General features: G+C 35.6%; 1 protein-coding gene across 1 annotated transcript in view; it reads left to right on the top strand.

Annotated features, from left to right (window-relative positions):
• Positions 1-22,179, top strand: part of LOC132110770 (pro-neuregulin-3, membrane-bound isoform-like) — a 339,324-nt gene that overhangs the window by 277,800 nt on the left and 39,345 nt on the right. The window contains exon 3 of the mRNA XM_059517703.1: positions 19,668-19,741. Coding sequence (XP_059373686.1) covers positions 19,668-19,741 — 74 coding nt within the window. The remainder of the gene's footprint in view (positions 1-19,667; positions 19,742-22,179) is intronic.

The following is a 22,179-nucleotide window of genomic DNA, read 5'->3' as shown; positions in this document are numbered from 1 at the left end:
GGCAATATGCAGGGAACTCAAGCATTTTAACACACCACTCTCCTTCTCTTCCTTTGTCTGATACACACATTTTATTTCCCCATGTATTTCTTTTACATCCCTTCGTCATCTGTGATGCTGGTTTACAACCAAACAGTTATACGCTTCAAGGGCTTGTGCATTCGACCCCACAAAAAAAAATATTTGACTAGACCCCTGCCTTTGTTGCTAGTAACTGTAGTGTAAAATGTAGTTCTGCGCATTTTTTAACCTTAAGACTGAATTTCTACTTGATTTAAAAATCTTAAATGCATTTTGATGGTGCAACCCATTGAAATCAGACTGTTGAATTAAATAGATATATATTATATGTATATATACATATCATATATTGATTATTTATTTTTTCTTGGATAAAGCCAGTGATGTTATCACATTATGAAGTTTCCTGATATACAGTACACTAGTGTTTTAAAGTTAGGGTTAAAATTTTAGGATAAGGAAAAATAATATTTTTTATTATTATTTATTTTATATATATATATATATATATATATATATATATATATATATATAATTTTTTTTTTTGTTAAATAAAAATATATTTCAAATAAAATGCTTAATAATAATAATAATGTGTTACTTGTATCACCAAATCAACATGATTCTAAAGAACCATGTGTCCCTGAAGACAAGAAAAATTCTGCTTTGCCAGCACAGTAATACATTTTAAAATGTATTAAAATCGAATAAATATAATTAATTTATAATAATAATTCACAATATTGCTAGGGGTTTTTCTGCATTTTGGTCAAAAAAATCGTACTGATCACAAACTTTGGAACAGAAGTGTAGGGAACCCTTTAGGATAGGGAATGATTCTTCTCATGATTAACTAGTTGCTTATTAGCATTCCTATTATTAACATATTGCCATACTTATGTAGCAGGGTAAGGTATAGCCCAGGTATGATTGGTTGATGTCATGCCAGCCTTGGAACCTATCAGTGCTCCTACTCCTTTGTCATTGGTTAAAATGGTTTAAATCCAATGAACCTATCAGTGTTGGAATTGATCCTATTAAAAAGGGAATGGTTTGATTACTCACGATGCATCATACTTGGTACTAGATCATTGTGGAAAGTCATGGACAAAGGATAGGCATGCTAGCAGCCGTGGTCTTGTGTGGTAAGCATCATGCGTTTTGCTACATTGGAATTCTCTCTCGCAGGTGTAACTACACATCCAGAGGTTTCCAGTACCTTGGTTGAAGCTGAATGTACATCAGTATGACTGCACTGCTGCTTTGTTTGTAGTGTTTGTTGTGTAACTGTTTAACTCTTGTTGTGATATGAATGTCTTAGTTTATACCAGTTAATTATGTGACTTTATGAGTAGGAACTTTTAAAGCAGGGGTTTTATACTTTTAGTGTCCACTTGGAGTAGTGTGGTGTTTGGCCACTGTATTGCTTTCACAATTGTGTGGTTTGGGGTATGGTGTGTGAGGTGATAATCCAAAAGGACCCCTCTGGTCATTTTTCTCCTTCTGGTCATTTTGTAACTGGTAGACTTGTGTATTAGGTATGTTTTATATTGTACCCAAAAAACCCAATGTTTGAACCATTTCAATTGTGTATAAACAAATTGCAAATGTTTTATACGGTCTATGTCTCCATGCTCACCCTGGCTTTTGGCCATGAACCTGTGTGCCCCTTTCGTAGGGCTGTTATGTCCCGGTATATTCCGGGTGGCGTAGTTGACGTGTATTCACTTTTGGTGAATACCCCCCCCACCTGACCACTCTTTGCCACACTTATAAAACACGTATTCTGCATGACCATATTCTACATCCCTATTCCTACCCAATACCTAAACTTGACAAATACTGTACCTTACTAACTATTTATAAGCAGCAAATAAGGAGTTTATTAAGGCAAAAGTTGTAGTTAATAGATTGTAAATAGTGAGAATTGGACCTTAAAATAAGGTGTGACTGTAGTGTATAATGTCATGATTCTGTCCAAATTCCTGTTAGACTTTTATTTTGGCAACTAGCTTCCTGTTGCTGGCCTCGTAACTCCTCTTTAATTTCTCTCATTGGTTTCACCTGTCTCCCTAACTATATAAGCCAGTCTTGCTCTTACCTCCTTGCCAGATTGTCTCATCCGCTCATTGGTGAACATTCAAGCCAGTTCCTGGATCAGATTCTTGAAGCCTGTGTGAACTCTACCCTGCCTGCAACCTGACTTTTGGGATTTGGGAAACTTTCGATTCCCAAGCAGATCACCCCATCCATCTCAGAAGACCAACTAAATCCTGTTAGCTATACAGATCCATGCAATATCTGTAAGCTGATTCACTCGGTTCCTGCTTGGAATCACGTAGCTAACTTGCTAACCTCCAGACCTTCCTCTGAATTTATACTCCCATTGCTTACTCCACTGTAGCCACCTTCTGGCCTGGATAGGACCTGCCAGCATCCTGAGAACATTGATGTTATAGAAACTGAAAATAAACTTCCAAAGACTTATTCACTTGTGTCTGTCTGTAATTTTGGGTCCAGTAGTAATTCCCTCACATGTAATCAGAGCTGGGTAGTAACGGATTACATGTAATCTGGATTACGTAATCAGATTCCAAAACTCAAGTACTTGTAATTAGAGTAAGCTACTTTTTAAAATACTCGTTATCAGACTACAGTTACTTTTTTATGGATTACATGATTACATTTTATTTACACAATGGTAATTGTTCACAATTCATTGATTCTCCTAAATATCCTTTTTTTTTTTTTTCAAATTTTGTCAATTCATAAGTAATCCACCCAGCTCTGTGTATAATACAGTGCATGATGGAACAGTAAACACCTTGATTGTGGTAAGATGGACTGGTAAGAAATCGACTTAGTTGCACAAATGCCAAGTCTCATGAAGCAAAGCTTTCCCAAACAATTTCTGGATGTTGGCCTTTATGTTTTACTTTACAAACAGCTCCCACTTTGATATCATTGAAATGTAAAAGCTACCTTTTTCACAAATTGTTTATAATTTAACACAAGGATGAATGGCCTGGATGGTTTTGGAAAAAAAACTTGATACCTCTTACAAGGGCTCTCGACTAGTGTGTGATGTTTTTGAGAAACCCAGTCCACAGAGCAGACTGCTTTAATTCTCTTCTCTTCTCTCAGAACATACATTCCTTGTTTCTCTCGGTTGAAACCCTGAAGACCATAAATTTGTTTGTGAGTGGAGTGTGTGAGTATAAGTACATGTGTGTGTCTGTGTCGGAGTGCCTGTAATTAATATCAAACCACAGAGCCATTCCTGAGGCAGATTTGAGCAGACGTGTAAGCGTCGTCTTCTGATGTTCTAATTATTTCACCCTCTTCTCTGCTTTGCGCTGTCACCTTAATGAGTTTCTTCACTCTTCTTAGAATCAAATTGGGAGTCAAGAAGACTTTTTAAAATTTTTCCCCCTACTGGTTAAAAGGAGGTGCCTGAAAAAGCTTGATTTAAATTCTTAGATAAAGAATGTAATTAAAGCAAATAATAAATAACAAATAAAATACAAAATAATAATAATTTTCTTACTTTATTTTGTTATTTCAAGGTATTGACAAGACAAGTAATGCATATCAAACCAGGTTTTTAAGATCGATTCAAGAGTCATAGAAGATAAATGCATTTCTTGAGTTAAAGGGATGGTTCAAGCTAAATTTTCAATTTTGTGTGTGTTTTTTTTCTCATACTTTGGAAATCAGTGGCTAGCGGCATCTGTTTGGTTAACAGCATGTTCATTCTTAATTGTTTAGAACTTGCATATCATTTTAATGCAATTTTTTAATGAATAAGGTATGATAAGTAACTTTAGAAATTTAGCTTGTCTGTGATGAATAAGTCATGTTTTTTTAAGAGGTGTTTTTGATGGCTTTTGATGGTTTATGCAATCTGTTTTGCATTACCCAACTTTTTAATTCTGATGTAGATTTCTTCTGCATTAAATATTTTTAAAAACGTTCTAATTATAATACACACTTTGTGCTGTAACTAGCATTGCCTTAAACACTTTTCATAAGATGGTTCTGTTGCATACAAGCTATTTTAAGCTAATTTCTCCCTATTGCTTGACTTAATGTGCTGAGGCTTCATTGAACAGCTATTGACATGAGACACTGAGTCATAATTATTCTCGTATAGCATTTGTGCCTGCATGTATAATTACAGTAAAGTGAAAAGAGATACAAGGAGGGAAAATGTTCAACTCCAAAGTTTATTACCATATAATTTGCACACATCATTAAAAAAGATGCTGAGTATGGCAAATTGTTTTATTTATTTATTTTTACCCAAATCAAAAGTGTTCGTCCATTTGATTTATTATGCTGGGCTCCAGAATATAAAGCTCAGTTGTCCATTAGGGAATTCAAATAGTTTCATGCACATTATATTACATATATAATATGTAATTTTTTTTGACTGCTTCAAAAATCAAATCCATCAAACAAGTACAACAAATTAAAACTCAGATTAACATACTAGCATCGCTTGAGATTAGATTTAGAATTTTAATGCATTGCTTATCAAGCTGTCATTGGAGTTTCATTTTGAAGGGGTGTATCAAGTCACTTCACACTTGTGGCAGCTTGAGCTCTTGTATGTATTCAGAGCTCATGCTGTGGTCAGGCTCTGTTACATGTTTTTTTGTGAATGTACCAAGGCTTCTGCAGCCTAGCTTTTCTCCCTGTTTTATACATAGAAAGAGAAGAGCAGCACAACTATGGTTCTGCCAGAAGCAACAGATTGAAGGGGGCTAAAGGTCAAAGCTGCTCTTTCCATTCAATGAAATCACATATATAATTTATACAGTAATATTGTGAAATATTATTACAGTTTAAAAGAAATGTAATTCGTAAGAAGGATGAATATAAGTTCTCACTTTTTAAATTACCATTTTTTAAATCAAAACTTTTGAATAATATTGTATCACAGTTTATAGGATTATTAAAATTGCAACATGAAACCAACAGCCAGTGATCACTTTTCCACCTCAGTTTGAATGTCCTCTTCCATGCTAAATGAAAAATGTAATAATTGTAAGGGCGTTTTCTTAAAGGGATTCTGTCATCATGTTTTACAGCTTAGTTAACAAAATCATACTTTCTCTCTCCTTATAGCTTAGTCTCATAACTGTGGTGACAGTATTGTATAGCATGACAGGGTGGAGTGTTATATTTACCAGTGGCTCTTTTCATGCTTCATGTTGCTTTAAGCTTATCCCCTATGGTTACCAAATAAAGAGAAAGAGGAAACATGTCACAGTTTTATGTCATGGTGTTTAGCTACGTGTATTTATGCTGTAATAGAGAGTAAGTTGCTGCGGCTGGGTAGATTTGAGGAAAGCTGCTAAAAAGGCAATATGAGTGTTTTCAACTCTACCATATGTTCTCTGTAGGATCTTTGATTTATGCTGTGCAATAGTCATGTAATTTTATTCATCTCTTCTCACATCTGCTGACAGCCACTAAGAATTGCATGTTAAAAGAACGCCTGTCACAGGCCTGAAGTTGATGGAAACATAAACACGAGTGCATGCACAGCTTTAGTCAAGCTTCAAGAAGAGGCCCTTACACTTCTTCAGGGAGGAAAGAGAGGAATCAGCTTTCCAAGCATCTCTACTCGTGTTTTGAAATGAGGTGGGTCAGCCAAAGGTGAGCATAAGTACGCGAGACAAGTCGAGCTATCTTTTGTTTTCAGGATTGCTGACACCAGAACGTGAATTAAGGAGGCCAGGGCAGCAAAAAAAAAAAAAAGAAAAAGGAGTAAGAGAGGTCTCAAAGTCAACAAATTTGTATTTAAATGAAATGCGGCATACCTAAAGGCTGAAATACACTACATGACTTTTAAAATCTGTGCAGATTTAAAAATCACTAGGCATCATACAAGCCTACTTTGAAAGTTGTTACATAAAAAATCATGATCGTCATACATTAAACCACTGAGGATCACACACTACCAAGCTTTCAAGTCATTCTGAACACAAAATACTCATGGAGAAACGTGCCCCGTTGATAGGAGACACATGACAAATTAAAACAATACTTTTTGTAAAATTGGCTTAAAATATCAAACATGTTTGATATCCTCTGACAGGTAAAAAAAAATCTGAGTCTGACCCTGTACTCAACACATACTACTTTGTGAAATTCCAAATCAGGGCAAAAATCTGACATGGCTTTCATGTCATGTCCAATTCCAGGCTTTAGTATAGCAATGGCAACATTCCTCATTATTTTAATGGTATAATGATAGTTGCTGTTCTTGGTATATGTTCTTGGTTCATATACATCCATTCACATGTGATCAAAATAATTTTTCAAGATGGCACATTTTATCCCTGCATACGAGTAAAGCAACCTAAGCTTATTGGATAAATGTGCCTCTGCCTACATTTTTGTAGACCTATATATGTACCTATACAATGTAGTCTCAACTGTGGCAACTTCTTCCTTTTCAAACTAATTTTGAATTATTGGCAGATTTTCAATTAATAAACATTTATTTTCACACAGATTCTTGCACAATACTATATTTCAACTTCTAAACACTCCATAGTGCATGATTCGTAAACTTATACATTTTGAGGTTTGCATGAGGTTTGCATCATATCCAGCTCCACATGTACAGCTTTTCTGAAGGAAACTTGCCTGGTAGCTCACCTGGTACAACATTGAACTTGCATTGCAGGGCTCATGTACAAGTCATGCAAAACAGTCATGATAAAACAGAATTAAAAAATTGTAGAAGCATAATAAATCACTGCCAGAGTCACGGTAATCTGTTTCGGATCAATCTGAATGCACCACTCACTAGACGTTTCACTGTGAAAGTGTTGCGAAACGAGTGCAGAACAACTTAATATCATTTTGCAGAAGTGTCACCACAGACACCTCTTTTCCAGAGAACTTGGGTTGTTGTAAAGAAAGCCATTTCCTTAAAACCCATTGCGTATAAGTTCTTGAACACATTTAATGGGTCTGAATTACTTTCCCTTCTTTCATATTATCTTCTAATTTTCATCAAAGAGGAAAGTGCATATGCCAGCGTCTGAAACTAGATTTCAGACAGCCCACATGAAATCAGACCCTCTCTTGGCAGTGTTAATAAGTGCTATTCGATCAGCTCAGAGACAAGATTATTGCTGAACCAATGTGGTCAAGATGAAAAATAAAGAAAAATGCTGAATATTGTGGAGAGGGATAATGATTCTATATTGAGATTGAAGACCAAATATTGTATTAACATAAGTTAGTTCCTTAATAAAAATGCATTCTAGCCATTTACACTGAGGTATTCTAATACTTATAATCTGATAGAACAAAGTCAAATGTAAAATGAATATTAATGTAAACTTTTTTAGAGCTCCAATGTAGCACCAGGCACAATAAAACTGACCTATTAAGTTTTCTCTCATTTACAATAACCATACAAAGAAAGGCCAGTGACAGAAATGCCCAAGATGTCCTTAGAGTCTCTCTCATCTACATTTCCCAGCATACTGCCAGGTTGACCAGGGGTGCAAAACTACAGAGAAAATGGCTCTCTGAGAGCACTTCAGAGTACCTGTACCCTCTCACAGTTCTCTTCAGTCAATTCAGCAGATCACAGTAGGTGAATGCTAGCCTCTGTATTAACGATAATGGATACTTCACTAGTGCACGGTCAGGCTCATTGGACGATGCCGTGTGGATCTGTGTTAATGATCGTTTAAACAGAACAAGTCACTGCAATGTCCACTGGTCTTGGCTTGAGTGTGATTTTGGGGCTCGGGGAAATGGCTTGGAATTTTAAATACTCTTCTTTCACACCACTGAAAATCAGTTGGCTCTGTGTCTTTTTGTGTGCATGTTGAAAGTGGCCACAGGTATGGTCATGTAAAAAATGGTTAAAGGTTACAAGGGAAATCCGTAGTTTCTGTTTTGTTTGAGGTCCAAGAAATTGGCCCTGTCAAATAGGGTTGTACCGATAGATGATAGTATCGTGCATCGACAATAGTCAGAGATACAATAGTCAGAGATATCGACGATAGCAGATGTCTCTGTCGATAGTCAAGACGATATTAGGCTCATTCTCCTATTAATGTATTAAATAATAATAATAATCATTATTATTTTTATTGGGCGGCCTATTATAATTTGGCTATCAAACTGCCCAGCTATTTCACTTCAGCACCGCATTTCACACACACAGCGCGCACGCGCAAATGAGGATTAGAACCTGTAGCTGGTGAAGGAGTCTCCTTCCACAAACCGACGTGCATCATCTGCAGATATAAGGTATTCCATTGCACTTTAACAAGTAATCTGAACGGCATATATGTGTGCAATATTTTAAACGAGCCCTCACTAACTGAGTTTAATGGCACAGTTATGTTTGAATGCATCTCATTCTTGTTTATGTAGCGATGCGTCGGGTTCGTCATGGGGCACGGTCCCGAGTGCTGTATGATTGATGCATCAGTTCAATTCAACTGTACTCCAAAAATATATTAACTTACCTGTTTTGAATACTTTATATTTAACGTGTTCGTTTATGTTCAATATTAGTGTTAAACTGTTGGACATTAAATAAAATCTTCTATTGATTTTCACCGTTGACTGATTTTGCAGAACATTTAGACTGATAACTTCCGTGCGCAGATGCGGCAAATTTGTCCCAGGACGTGCGATATGACAGTTGCGTCTGACAATATATGAACTAGTTTTAAATAAAGTATTTTTACATTTAATGTTAGTTTATCAGTGTGTTTGAAAGTATAATTTTTTGATTATTGGTGATTCCATAGGCTCTCTCTTGCGCACATGCGCTGTTGTTACCATCACCTACGAGTTGCTGTTATTTTGCAGGATATCACAGCCATACTAGACATTTGGAGAAAAAAAAGAAAAAAAAACACCATTAATAATAGTATGATAATGCTTTTATGCAAAAGTAAATTGGAGTGCTTTACATTTTAGACACATTACTTTCCAACAAAAAAAAAAATCCAAACAAAGCAAAATGAGAATCAAATGCCAGGCGTTTAGTGGTGGTGTGTTCCATAATGAATCAGTTTTTGAATGAATCCTTTAAAATAATGATTCATCGACATACTCGTAAACATTGTGCCTTGTTTTGTTCCTTCCATCAATTAGTTCGTTTTTTAACTATTTGATTAAATCAATAATAATAATAATAATAATTCAGTGGCTCATTTATGAAGACAGTTTCTTGTTTTATTCCTTAATGAATTAGCAAGCGGGAAAGAATCTGTAACTGATTCAAATGACTCACTCATGAAGACAGTTTTTTGTCGCAATGTACTGGCATAACAGTGTAACCTGCAAAAAGACTGTATTTACTGTACTGCAGTAAGTTCATTTGGATGCTTCCTGTCTTTTATGGAATTACAGCTTAGTGTGGATAATTTGTGGTGTAAAAACAAATCTCGAATGTCTTGGTTATGATTTTCCTCTCTTTATACTAACAGACTTGAATTCCAACATTAAAAAAAAAAATTAACAGCTGAGAAGCCAGAGTAAACATAGCATGATTAAACACAGTAACTTGTTCTAAATCTCAAAACACCCATGTGAGTAGACTGGTAACATACTCCAGATTTCATTCCTTTTAATTAAAGGTTCTTATGATAAACTATCAGGTTGCTTTAATTGGTATTTATGCATTTTGTTTCTCTACGGTTGTCTGTTACATTTCCTATAATGAAATTATGAACTCCATAAATGGGTTCACATGGTTTTTTGGTTGTGAAAAACACACTGAAGCCTGATCATTAGCGTTGCATAGTTAAATGTGCATGTTCTTCTCACATTCTGCAAGAATCTGACAGCTGGAGGCTTGGTGTTTATATTTATCTGTGCCTGTAAAGCTGCCTCTTAGTTAGAATGATCTACACCTCCTTCCAGCGTCCCATCCCCATCCCCCATTTGTTCCTGCTAATTAATGACTGTGATGCTAATTAAAAGCCAGGCAACACTCAATACATTCTGGGTCCTTGAGAAATATTTACATTTTCTTTTGCAGGTCTGAGAGACTAATGAATATTCCATTGCAAAATTTCCAAAGAAAATTATAGGGTTGGGAGGAATATGAAAGTGACAAGAAGACAACGTATGCTATATATAGGCCTATTATACAGAAGAAATGAATTATTTCACACAGGGGGTCCTGTCACATGACAGGGCCTCATGGAGTAAAGAAAAAAGAATAGAACATTAGAAATGAAAGGTTTGACCATAGGCCAGTCAATTAAAAGTCACTGTCACACCCAGCGAAGATGTGTTGAAGTATTTCATGTGGTAACACTTTAGAATACTGTTTCTTACTTTTATTTTTATTTATTTTTTATTGAAGAACTAACAGGTGATTATTCATTAAGACTTAACTCAATACTGTTAACTACTAAGGAAGATGTATTAGCTAATTAGTATGTAATATAATTTTATGATTGTGTTAAGTAACAGTTAGTTAATCAATAACTAATATATTATGTCATACCTCCTGAAGAACTACTATTAATTATCTACTAGTTAAGTTTCAAGAAATATAACTATGAAATAACTATTACTGAACAGTTATACGCAAATAGTCACTAATAATCAGGTTGTGACCCACATATCAAGTACTTGAGTAAAAGTACAGATACCCCAATAAAATATTACACCAGTAAAATTATAAGTAGGCCTATTCATTATCAAAATTACTTGTGTAAAAGGACAAGTACAAAGTACTACTACAGTAACAACTTTGTTACAGTCCACTTATTAGCCCATAATGGAAATGAAATATGCATTTTGTTTGTAAACAAGTTGTGCCGTGTATTTTACAAAGTTTATGATTACTTTTATAGTTTTTTTTTAGAGTGTACGTTTGATTTTAGTCGAAATTATGTAGTAGTTATTATTAACTAATAGGTTCACTTTAAAATACTGTTTCAGGTTCTAAGTAAGTCCTGCAGAATTATCTGATAAGTCTTTATTAATTACTAAAGTCTTCACTATAATTTCACTTTAGAATAGGCCTAAAGTTTCAGGTGCGAAATAGGTCCTGCAGAATAATTTGATAATTATTTATTAATTACCAATTGGTTACTTGTATTTTCCGTCAGTCCTTGACTTACATACAGGTATTGAATGAATGGATCATGTGGTATATGCTGAGGAGGCACACATACAGTACTGTCTATAAAATATAAAAACTAAGGTTAGTTATTGCAAGGCACTGGAGTGGTGGTGGGGTTCCTATTAGAAGCCGATTTCTTACAAAACACACTCACAAAGCAATTTACTACACAGGAAAATCCTATATAAAATGTATTGCATTTATTAATATTGCATTTTCATACTACTACTACTTCTGCTAATAACATTTACATGAAAGTGTCACAATTCAATGTAATTTTTTATAACTGTTCATTAGTAGTTACTTCATAGTTATTTTTCTTGAACCTTAGTAAATAATTAATAGTACAGTCGTGGCCAAAAGTTTTGAGAATTACATAAATATTCGTTTTCAAAAAGTTCGCTTCTAAACTGCTTTTAGATCATTGTTTCAGTTGTTTCTGTGATATACTGAAATATAATTACAAGCACGTCATACGTTTCAAAGGCTTTTATCGACAATTACATGACATTTATGCAAAGAGTCAGTATTTGCAGTGTTGGCCCTTCTTTTTCAGGACCTCTGCAATTCGACTGGGATTGCTCTCAATCAACTTCTGGGACAAATCCTGATTGATAGCAACCCATTCTTTCATAATCCCTTCTTGGAGTTTGTCAGAATTAGTGGGTTTTTGTTTGTCCACCCGCCTCTTGAGGATTGACCACAAGTTCTCAATGGGATTAAGATCTGGGGAGTTTCCAGACCATGGACCCAAAATTTCAACATTCTGGTCCCCGAGCCACTTAGTTATCACTTTTGCCTTATGACACGGTGCTCCATCGTGCTGGAAAATGCATTGTTCTGCCTGCTGCCATTCCTGAGCAAGCTCTGCACTGGTGGCACTCCGATCCCGCAGTTGAATCCTCTTTAGGAGACGATCCTGGTGCTTGCTGGACTTTCTTGGATGCCCTGAAGCCTTCTTTACAAGAATTGAACCTCTTTCCTTGAAGTTCTTGATGATCCTATAAATTGTTGATTTAGGTGCAATCTTAGTAGCCACAATATCCTTGCCTGTGAAGCCATTTTTATGCAACGCAATGATGGCTGCATGCGTTTCTTTGCAGGTCACCATGGTTAACAATGGAAGAACAATGATTTCAAGCATCACCCTTCTTTTAACATGTCAAGTCTGCCAATCTAACCCAATCAGCCTGACATAATGATCTCCAGCCTTGTGCTCATCAACATTCTCACCTGAGTTAACAAGACGATTACTGAAATGATCTCAGCAGGTCCTTTAATGACAGCAATGAAATGCAGTGGAAAGGTTTTTTTGGGATTAAGTTAATTTTCATGGCAAAGTAGGACTATGCAATTCATCTGATCACTCTTCATAACATTCTGGAGTATATGCAAATTGCTATTATAAAAACTTAAGCAGCAACTTTTCCAATTTCCAATATTTATGTAATTCTCAAAACTTTTGGCCACGACTGTAGTTCTTCAGGAGGTATGATAGATAACATTAGTTATTGATTAGCTAACTGTTACTTAACATAATCTTAAAATTGTATTACATACTGATTAGTTAACACATCTTCCTTAGTAGTTAACAGTAGTGAGTTAAGTATTAATTAATAATTACCTGTTAGTTCTTCAATAATAATAAGCTTTGTATGATAAAAAAGGCCTCCACTTTGGCCGTATGCTGATCTACTGCGTTAAACATGTATCATCTTTCCACATAAATCAAGCCTGTGAACAAAATGTCTGTGCGGGGCAAGATAAAAGGAGGCAAGCAGCCCAAATGTGGTCTCTTGGTTAAAGTTCCACACCTCTTTCCTTCAATTCCCCACATTTTAATTGCCACTGTTTGCCAATTGCTACAGTTTACACTGAGCCCATAATGACTGTTCCTCAGAATACTGCCATAGAACTTGATCTCTCTTTTAATTCCTCCTTCTGTAAATTTGTACTGCATTAGTTTCTTATCTCACAGATCTTTATCAGCTTCACTAGCCTGTGGACACATTAATTGACCACAGATCCTTCAGGCATGACCTATTCACTATGTAAAACACAGAGTCGCCCATGTGCGCTACTGATTTGATTTGATAATGTGTTAGTAATTTGATTTCATAATGTGATAGTGTTCCTGTAGCTCAATTGGCAGAGCATTGCGCTATGAAGCGCAAGGTTGGGGGTTCGATTCCTCTGGAACACATGATAGGTAAAAATTGATAGCCTGAATGCACTTTTGTAAGTCGCTTTGGATAAAAGCGTCTGCTAAATGCATAAATTTTAATTTTTTAATTTTTATTTATAATGCTCCTTGTGTGGAATTAGTGTAAAATCTTTACTAACGACACGTATGACAGTTAAATTCAATTAGTCGTATGCGATTAATTGAACAGATTTTTACTATAGCGCGAGGAGTAATAATTGTTAACATCAGATTGGACAACGGTGTATTTATAGGAATTTATAGGAAACACTGTCTTTTATAATTACATGTTTATGTAAATTGGCACGTTAACAATTTATGCAAGAATGCTTATCGGAACAATTTACATAGAAATTTGTTCTGCTTGCATTGAGGCCCAATGAATATTTGTTGCTGTTGGTAAGATTAGGATTTTGGGCTTTGAGTGAGAAAAGACAATTATTAAAATGTATTCAAAATTATTCAGTTTCATCAGTTTTCTGTGGTTCTTCTGGTAATGGGGGGGGGGGGTCCAGAACACAGAGAAAGTAAGACTGTTCCATGAGCACAGCAACATGTTTGTGACAGTGCTTAATTTGTACATGACAAAAAGACAGGCTGTTACACTGAAAACAGTTCACTTCAGAGATATCAAGACTTGAAAAATGTAGTCATTTATTCTAGGTAGTTTGATAGAATGATCAGCCAGGACTGGGATTTTCACTTTTTTTATCACTCTGCTTGTTGTGCTTGCGCGTTCCTGACAGACCTTCACTCTGTCTATTAGTGGTGGCAATGAATCTTGCAGATTACAGATTATCTTTAGGACAGTAGATGGTGACAAGTGCCTGTCTTTAGATGAATTAAATAATCCATTCAACTGATTCATTCAAAAAACTGATTCATTCTGGAAGAATAAAATCAGCGGTCTTTATGAGTGAATCCTTCATTCAACCAATTTATTCAAAACACTGATTCATTCTAGGACAAAACACCACTACTGTTAATGATGTCTACTACGGCCTTGTTTCAAACTGCTGTTGTTGGCTAAGTAAAAATATATTGCCTAAGGGTGTTTTTACACTTGGCGAATATGAACACAGCTATCACTCTCAGTTTCAAACCAAAATAATCAGCCCAAGATTGTCTGAATGATCTAGTAGTCACAGCCCAATTGAAAACTAACTCTGGAGCAGTTGCTTGTGGTAAGAAAGCAATCTTATCCAATGGACCAACAAACTAAGCTGTTTTATAATTCATAATGTGGGTGAGCAGATTTCTTATTTCAGTTGAAAACAAAAGAGCTGCTCTTCTCATTGCTTTTCTCCAAAACAGGTGCATTGCAAGAATGCTGTCCAGATGGAGCCTTCATTTCCGCTCTAACTATATTAGTATATTAAAATTTAAGTCCTTCCTTCTGAACAAAGCAAATTTCTACAGGTGTGAAAATGGCATGAAAAGTAAGCAATATCATATGGTAAATATACGTAAATAGCTTAGAGAAAGCTGCTGATCCAGGCAAATGCTCTATATTTATTTATGTTTTATATAATATTTTTTTTTTTTTAAGTATAAAGTATATTTTAAAGTATAATATATATATTTTTTTTATTTTTCAATTGGGAACTTGGAAACATACAGTCTAAGCAATATGCAGCATTCAATTGAGCTCTTGATCCCCTGTAAAAGGATGAAATGTGCTGTATAACTATGCTAAATGTTGAGGCTTGTGTGGATATGCATATGCTCTGTTTGTACTCTGCCATTTAGAGCCAGGGACATTTTTCTTTGTCACGTTGCTCTCCTGACTCAACTAGCTGAAAGTGGGATTAGCTTCCAGCGTCTTTGAAAAGTCAAGACGTGAGGGAAAAATGAGGATAAAGTGATGACAGGGTGGGGGGGGGGGGGTGTTGAGAAGGGCAGAAACACATGGGCAGTTACATGAGCAAGAGAACTGTAGAGAGAGCAAACAGCTTGGCTGGGAGGGGCATGGCATACATATTTCATATTTAAAAGACAAGCATTTCATTTCCATATTTAGTGAACACAGAGAGGGCTTATTCAAGCAGTCAGGGCTTTGCTGAGGTAGAAAATCAGCAAACGCGCTTTGCCCATTTACTTCCAAATCAATCTTAGTAGCCACAATATCCTTGCCTGTGAAGCCATTTTTATGCAACGCAATGATGGCTGCATGCGTTTCTTTGCAGGTCACCATGGTTAACAATGGAAGAACAATGATTTCAAGCATCACCCTTCTTTTAACATGTCAAGTCTGCCAATCTAACCCAATCAGCCTGACATAATGATCTCCAGCCTTGTGCTCATCAACATTCTCACCTGAGTTAACAAGACGATTACTGAAATGATCTCAGCAGGTCCTTTAATGACAGCAATGAAATGCAGTGGAAAGGTTTTTTTGGGATTAAGTTAATTTTCATGGCAAAGTAGGACTATGCAATTCATCTGATCACTCTTCATAACATTCTGGAGTATATGCAAATTGCTATTATAAAAACTTAAGCAGCAACTTTTCCAATTTCCAATATTTATGTAATTCTCAAAACTTTTGGCCACGACTGTAGTTCTTCAGGAGGTATGATAGATAACATTAGTTATTGATTAGCTAACTGTTACTTAACATAATCTTAAAATTGTATTACATACTGATTAGTTAACACATCTTCCTTAGTAGTTAACAGTAGTGAGTTAAGTATTAATTAATAATTACCTGTTAGTTCTTCAATAATAATAAGCTTTGTATGATAAAAAAGGCCTCCACTTTGGCCGTATGCTGATCTACTGCGTTAAACATGTATCATCTTTCCACATAAATCAAGCCTGTGAACAAAATGTCTGTGCGGGGCAAGATAAAAGGAGGCAAGCAGCCCAAATGTGGTCTCTTGGTTAAAGTTCCACACCTCTTTCCTTCAATTCCCCACATTTTAATTGCCACTGTTTGCCAATTGCTACAGTTTACACTGAGCCCATAATGACTGTTCCTCAGAATACTGCCATAGAACTTGATCTCTCTTTTAATTCCTCCTTCTGTAAATTTGTACTGCATTAGTTTCTTATCTCACAGATCTTTATCAGCTTCACTAGCCTGTGGACACATTAATTGACCACAGATCCTTCAGGCATGACCTATTCACTATGTAAAACACAGAGTCGCCCATGTGCGCTACTGATTTGATTTGATAATGTGTTAGTAATTTGATTTCATAATGTGATAGTGTTCCTGTAGCTCAATTGGCAGAGCATTGCGCTATGAAGCGCAAGGTTGGGGGTTCGATTCCTCTGGAACACATGATAGGTAAAAATTGATAGCCTGAATGCACTTTTGTAAGTCGCTTTGGATAAAAGCGTCTGCTAAATGCATAAATTTTAATTTTTTAATTTTTATTTATAATGCTCCTTGTGTGGAATTAGTGTAAAATCTTTACTAACGACACGTATGACAGTTAAATTCAATTAGTCGTATGCGATTAATTGAACAGATTTTTACTATAGCGCGAGGAGTAATAATTGTTAACATCAGATTGGACAACGGTGTATTTATAGGAATTTATAGGAAACACTGTCTTTTATAATTACATGTTTATGTAAATTGGCACGTTAACAATTTATGCAAGAATGCTTATCGGAACAATTTACATAGAAATTTGTTCTGCTTGCATTGAGGCCCAATGAATATTTGTTGCTGTTGGTAAGATTAGGATTTTGGGCTTTGAGTGAGAAAAGACAATTATTAAAATGTATTCAAAATTATTCAGTTTCATCAGTTTTCTGTGGTTCTTCTGGTAATGGGGGGGGGGGTCCAGAACACAGAGAAAGTAAGACTGTTCCATGAGCACAGCAACATGTTTGTGACAGTGCTTAATTTGTACATGACAAAAAGACAGGCTGTTACACTGAAAACAGTTCACTTCAGAGATATCAAGACTTGAAAAATGTAGTCATTTATACTAGGTAGTTTGATAGAATGATCAGCCAGGACTGGGATTTTCACTTTTTTTATCACTCTGCTTGTTGTGCTTGCGCGTTCCTGACAGACCTTCACTCTGTCTATTAGTGGTGGCAATGAATCTTGCAGATTACAGATTATCTTTAGGACAGTAGATGGTGACAAGTGCCTGTCTTTAGATGAATTAAATAATCCATTCAACTGATTCATTCAAAAAACTGATTCATTCTGGAAGAATAAAATCAGCGGTCTTTATGAGTGAATCCTTCATTCAACCAATTTATTCAAAACACTGATTCATTCTAGGACAAAACACCACTACTGTTAATGATGTCTACTACGGCCTTGTTTCAAACTGCTGTTGTTGGCTAAGTAAAAATATATTGCCTAAGGGTGTTTTTACACTTGGCGAATATGAACACAGCTATCACTCTCAGTTTCAAACCAAAATAATCAGCCCAAGATTGTCTGAATGATCTAGTAGTCACAGCCCAATTGAAAACTAACTCTGGAGCAGTTGCTTGTGGTAAGAAAGCAATCTTATCCAATGGACCAACAAACTAAGCTGTTTTATAATTCATAATGTGGGTGAGCAGATTTCTTATTTCAGTTGAAAACAAAAGAGCTGCTCTTCTCATTGCTTTTCTCCAAAACAGGTGCATTGCAAGAATGCTGTCCAGATGGAGCCTTCATTTCCGCTCTAACTATATTAGTATATTAAAATTTAAGTCCTTCCTTCTGAACAAAGCAAATTTCTACAGGTGTGAAAATGGCATGAAAAGTAAGCAATATCATATGGTAAATATACGTAAATAGCTTAGAGAAAGCTGCTGATCCAGGCAAATGCTCTATATTTATTTATGTTTTATATAATATTTTTTTTTTTTTAAGTATAAAGTATATTTTAAAGTATAATATATATATTTTTTTTATTTTTCAATTGGGAACTTGGAAACATACAGTCTAAGCAATATGCAGCATTCAATTGAGCTCTTGATCCCCTGTAAAAGGATGAAATGTGCTGTATAACTATGCTAAATGTTGAGGCTTGTGTGGATATGCATATGCTCTGTTTGTACTCTGCCATTTAGAGCCAGGGACATTTTTCTTTGTCACGTTGCTCTCCTGACTCAACTAGCTGAAAGTGGGATTAGCTTCCAGCGTCTTTGAAAAGTCAAGACGTGAGGGAAAAATGAGGATAAAGTGATGACAGGGTGGGGGGGGGGGGTGTTGAGAAGGGCAGAAACACATGGGCAGTTACATGAGCAAGAGAACTGTAGAGAGAGCAAACAGCTTGGCTGGGAGGGGCATGGCATACATATTTCATATTTAAAAGACAAGCATTTCATTTCCATATTTAGTGAACACAGAGAGGGCTTATTCAAGCAGTCAGGGCTTTGCTGAGGTAGAAAATCAGCAAACGCGCTTTGCCCATTTACTTCCAAATCAATCTACTGCCATCTGCAACTGATGCATGACATGGCATGTGTGGATTTCCCATATGATTTCCAGAAAACCCTTGAACATTTTTTTTAACTCTGATTGGCTTTTCTGTGTCTAGGAGTGTCATTGTTGAGAAATGCACAGGGACCAGTCTTGCCCCTGAAAAATGTTTTAATTAGAGCGATGGAGTGACCTAAAGGATTTCAATGAATATTCCAGGTTCAATTTATGTTAAGCTCAATCAAAAACACATGTGGCAGTGTTGATTACCACACAAAATAATAATAATAATAATAATTTCTAGTTGTCTGATTTAAATAAATAAATAAATAAATAACGCCTGCTTTTATTACAGTAAGGTAACCATGGTAATAGTTCAGTTTGCACTTTGTTTTCGTCTGCACCATTCCACTGTCCACATTTTTTCATTACGGTTAGTGATTTGATTTGCTATCATGTTCAGGTGTGTCACATTGTTAGTCTGTGTATTTAAGTTTCTGTGTTTTCAGTTTTTGTTGTCTGGTCTCGTCTATGTTTCTTCAGTGTTGTGTCTGTACTACCCTGTGTCTTGGATTACATGTGGGTTGGATTACCTGTGTGGTGGACTGAAAAATTCTGGAACCTTTATCTTCTTCTTCATGCATTTGTATTCAGCTACTTGCTGACAAAGATCTTATTTTTATATTACTCTTTTTTTATATATTTTATATTTTTATATTACTTTTTTATATTATATGATATACTATCATAGTATTTATTGATATTTTAAAATAGCTTAGATTTTTATATTCACTTTCATTTTAATTAAAAATTGTAGTTATTTTGTGTTTTTCTCATTTTTATTTCTTTTATTTTCAGCTTTTACATTTTATTTCAGTTTACTAACTGTCTTTCTTTTCTTTATGTTCTTTTTCTCAAATCAGGTGTAAAGAGGGTTTCCAGGGCATTCGTTGTGACCAGTTCCTGCCCAAGACTGATTCCATCCTGTCTGATCCAAGTGAGTGCTCTTGCATTGTGCTTTAATAAATAAGATGCATGTAAACGCATACATTTTTACTCTGCCATGTCTGAAGTTAATAGAAAATACCACATGTACAGTCTATGTGTTATACGGTCCTTTTGAAATTGTTTTAAGTGTACAGAGTCACTGATGTAAACGAAGAGAAATAGCTATATAACTTTCAGCTTCTAACCCAAATGAATGCTTAACCTCTGTGGACCATAATGCATTTATGCATTCATTTGCCAATAACAACAAGGCTGTACAGTTTGCAGTCTTACTGACACTGTTGCCATAGAAACCTTGTCATTACTAAAGTGTAAGTACATTTTCATATTTTCCTGACAGGAACAGATTTCTAGATTTTCCCACCCACTCAGCTAATGGCTGTATATGCACACGCTTCTACCGAACCTGGATGTCTCTTTTCTGAATGATGACCATATTATTGAATAAGGCAGTGAGTGAGTGGTCTTGCATGCATACATTGTGTGTGTGTGTGTGTGTGTGTGTGTGTGTGTGTGTACGCTCTTGTTTTTGTGACATATCAGGACACAACTTTGTATAATGACATGGGTATGACACAGGTATTACAAGGAGAGGTTGACTTAACCCATGTCCCCGTTTTTCAAAATGCTTATAAACCACATACAGAATGAGTTTTTTTGCGAAAGTAAAAATGCACAAAGTTTCCTGTGAGGGTTAGGTTTAGGGGTAGGGTTGGTGAAGGGCGATAGAATATACAGTTTCTACAGTATAAAAACCATTACGCCTATGGGATGTCCCCACTTTTCACAAAAACAAACGTGTGTGTGTGTGTGTGTGTGTGTGTGTGTGTGTGTGCGAGCATGTATAAGTAGTTATTGCGTGTTGGGTGCAGTGAGTAAGCCCACTTGCGTCACAAATGGAGCATGTTTATGATGGGTTCTGTTTGTTGACCTTCTCATACAGATCTACCAGCACTGTTTTATATGAAGGGTAATGAAATGAGCTGCTCAAGAATTTGCAGTGTACAGATGGTAATTGGTGAATCCTACCAGCTGAGAATGCAAAAAGGAAACACCCTTCTATTGAACAAAAACCAATGCGTATAATGTACAACCACACTCATATGCCCACGTCACAAGATAACATTCATGTTTCATATCCAGAAAAGGTATTAGTACAGCACATTGTCTATTTTTATCATATAAACTAATTTTTCTGCACATTATAAGATATAGAAAATAAAATTGGGAAAAATAAATATACTTTATATAAAAAACATATATGTATGTTTTGTATAAAATAAAAATAAAATGTACTTTCAGTATAACATATCAGAAAGACACATTTTCCTGATCTGTTATAATAATATATGTTTATTTTTCCCAATTTGATTTTTTTTAACCTTTTATTTTACAAGCTTGCACTTCTTTAAGCTTCTAACTCTCTAAAGGAATTGTAAAAATCAGGTTATAGTGCTAGCGTGCCCAGAAAATCTGCATAGGACAATTCCTCATCTTGTAGGCCTGATTTTGAAAGCTAGAATGTATAACTCCACAACTGCAATCTAATTCCAAAAACCTCATTTACACACAAAGGAAGCATGTTTGTGTTGAAAAAAAGGCAATGACTTAATTGAAATATTTACTTTGCAGCTATATTTTAGCAGTTTTACCATTCCTTTAAAAGAGGTTGTATGAATTATATGCAGTTTTTTGGATTCGCTTCCTGCACATGATTGGTTTCATGATGATATACATTAGTGTCTGGCATAGCATTTTGCTCTGCTCTGTTCTGTTTGTTTCTTCTGCTTCACTTGAAGGTTAATGAACAGCACTGTAATCTTCTGAATGGCACCATGACAGAGTTTGGCACAGATTTGCACTACAAGTCTGCCAATTCTTAGCCACTTCTTATCACTTTTGGCACAGAGACAAGGAGCCACCTATTGGGCAAACGAAAAAATAGAATTAAGCAAAGCAGAGTAACCAATTTCAGACATGTCACAATAGCAAATTGTGATTAATGAGCTTACGACTCAATTCAGACAATAATAGCCCTGTTGAAGGAGAATTTAGTGTACTGACAAATGGCAAAAAAAAAGCCAGTGAAATAAAAGCCACACACATATTTTATGTTGGCCAACTAGACAGGAGACATCATTTTGTGTGCGTGACCCTCCACATACAGGTTACATACAGGATGACTTACTGTGCTTTTACACCTCTTAAATTTCTGTAATCTCACTGGTATCCCTTCTGTTCAAAAGTTACTCTTGCCTTTTCAGATTCACTCAATCTTCATCATTTCAGAAACAAAAGTAGACAGGCTTTCAGTGATTAAAGTTTGAGATGCTAGAAATGGGTTCACCGACAGGACAGGAACACACATAGCCAAAGTCTCTCCTGTGCCACCGCTCTTAAAAGCAACATTCAGAGAGGAGAGGGACA

Source organism: Carassius carassius, chromosome 30 (assembly GCF_963082965.1).
Source record: "Carassius carassius chromosome 30, fCarCar2.1, whole genome shotgun sequence".
NCBI lineage: Eukaryota > Metazoa > Chordata > Actinopteri > Cypriniformes > Cyprinidae > Carassius > Carassius carassius.
Note: the sequence above shows the minus strand (reverse complement) of the source record. Positions and strands in the feature narration are given on the sequence as shown.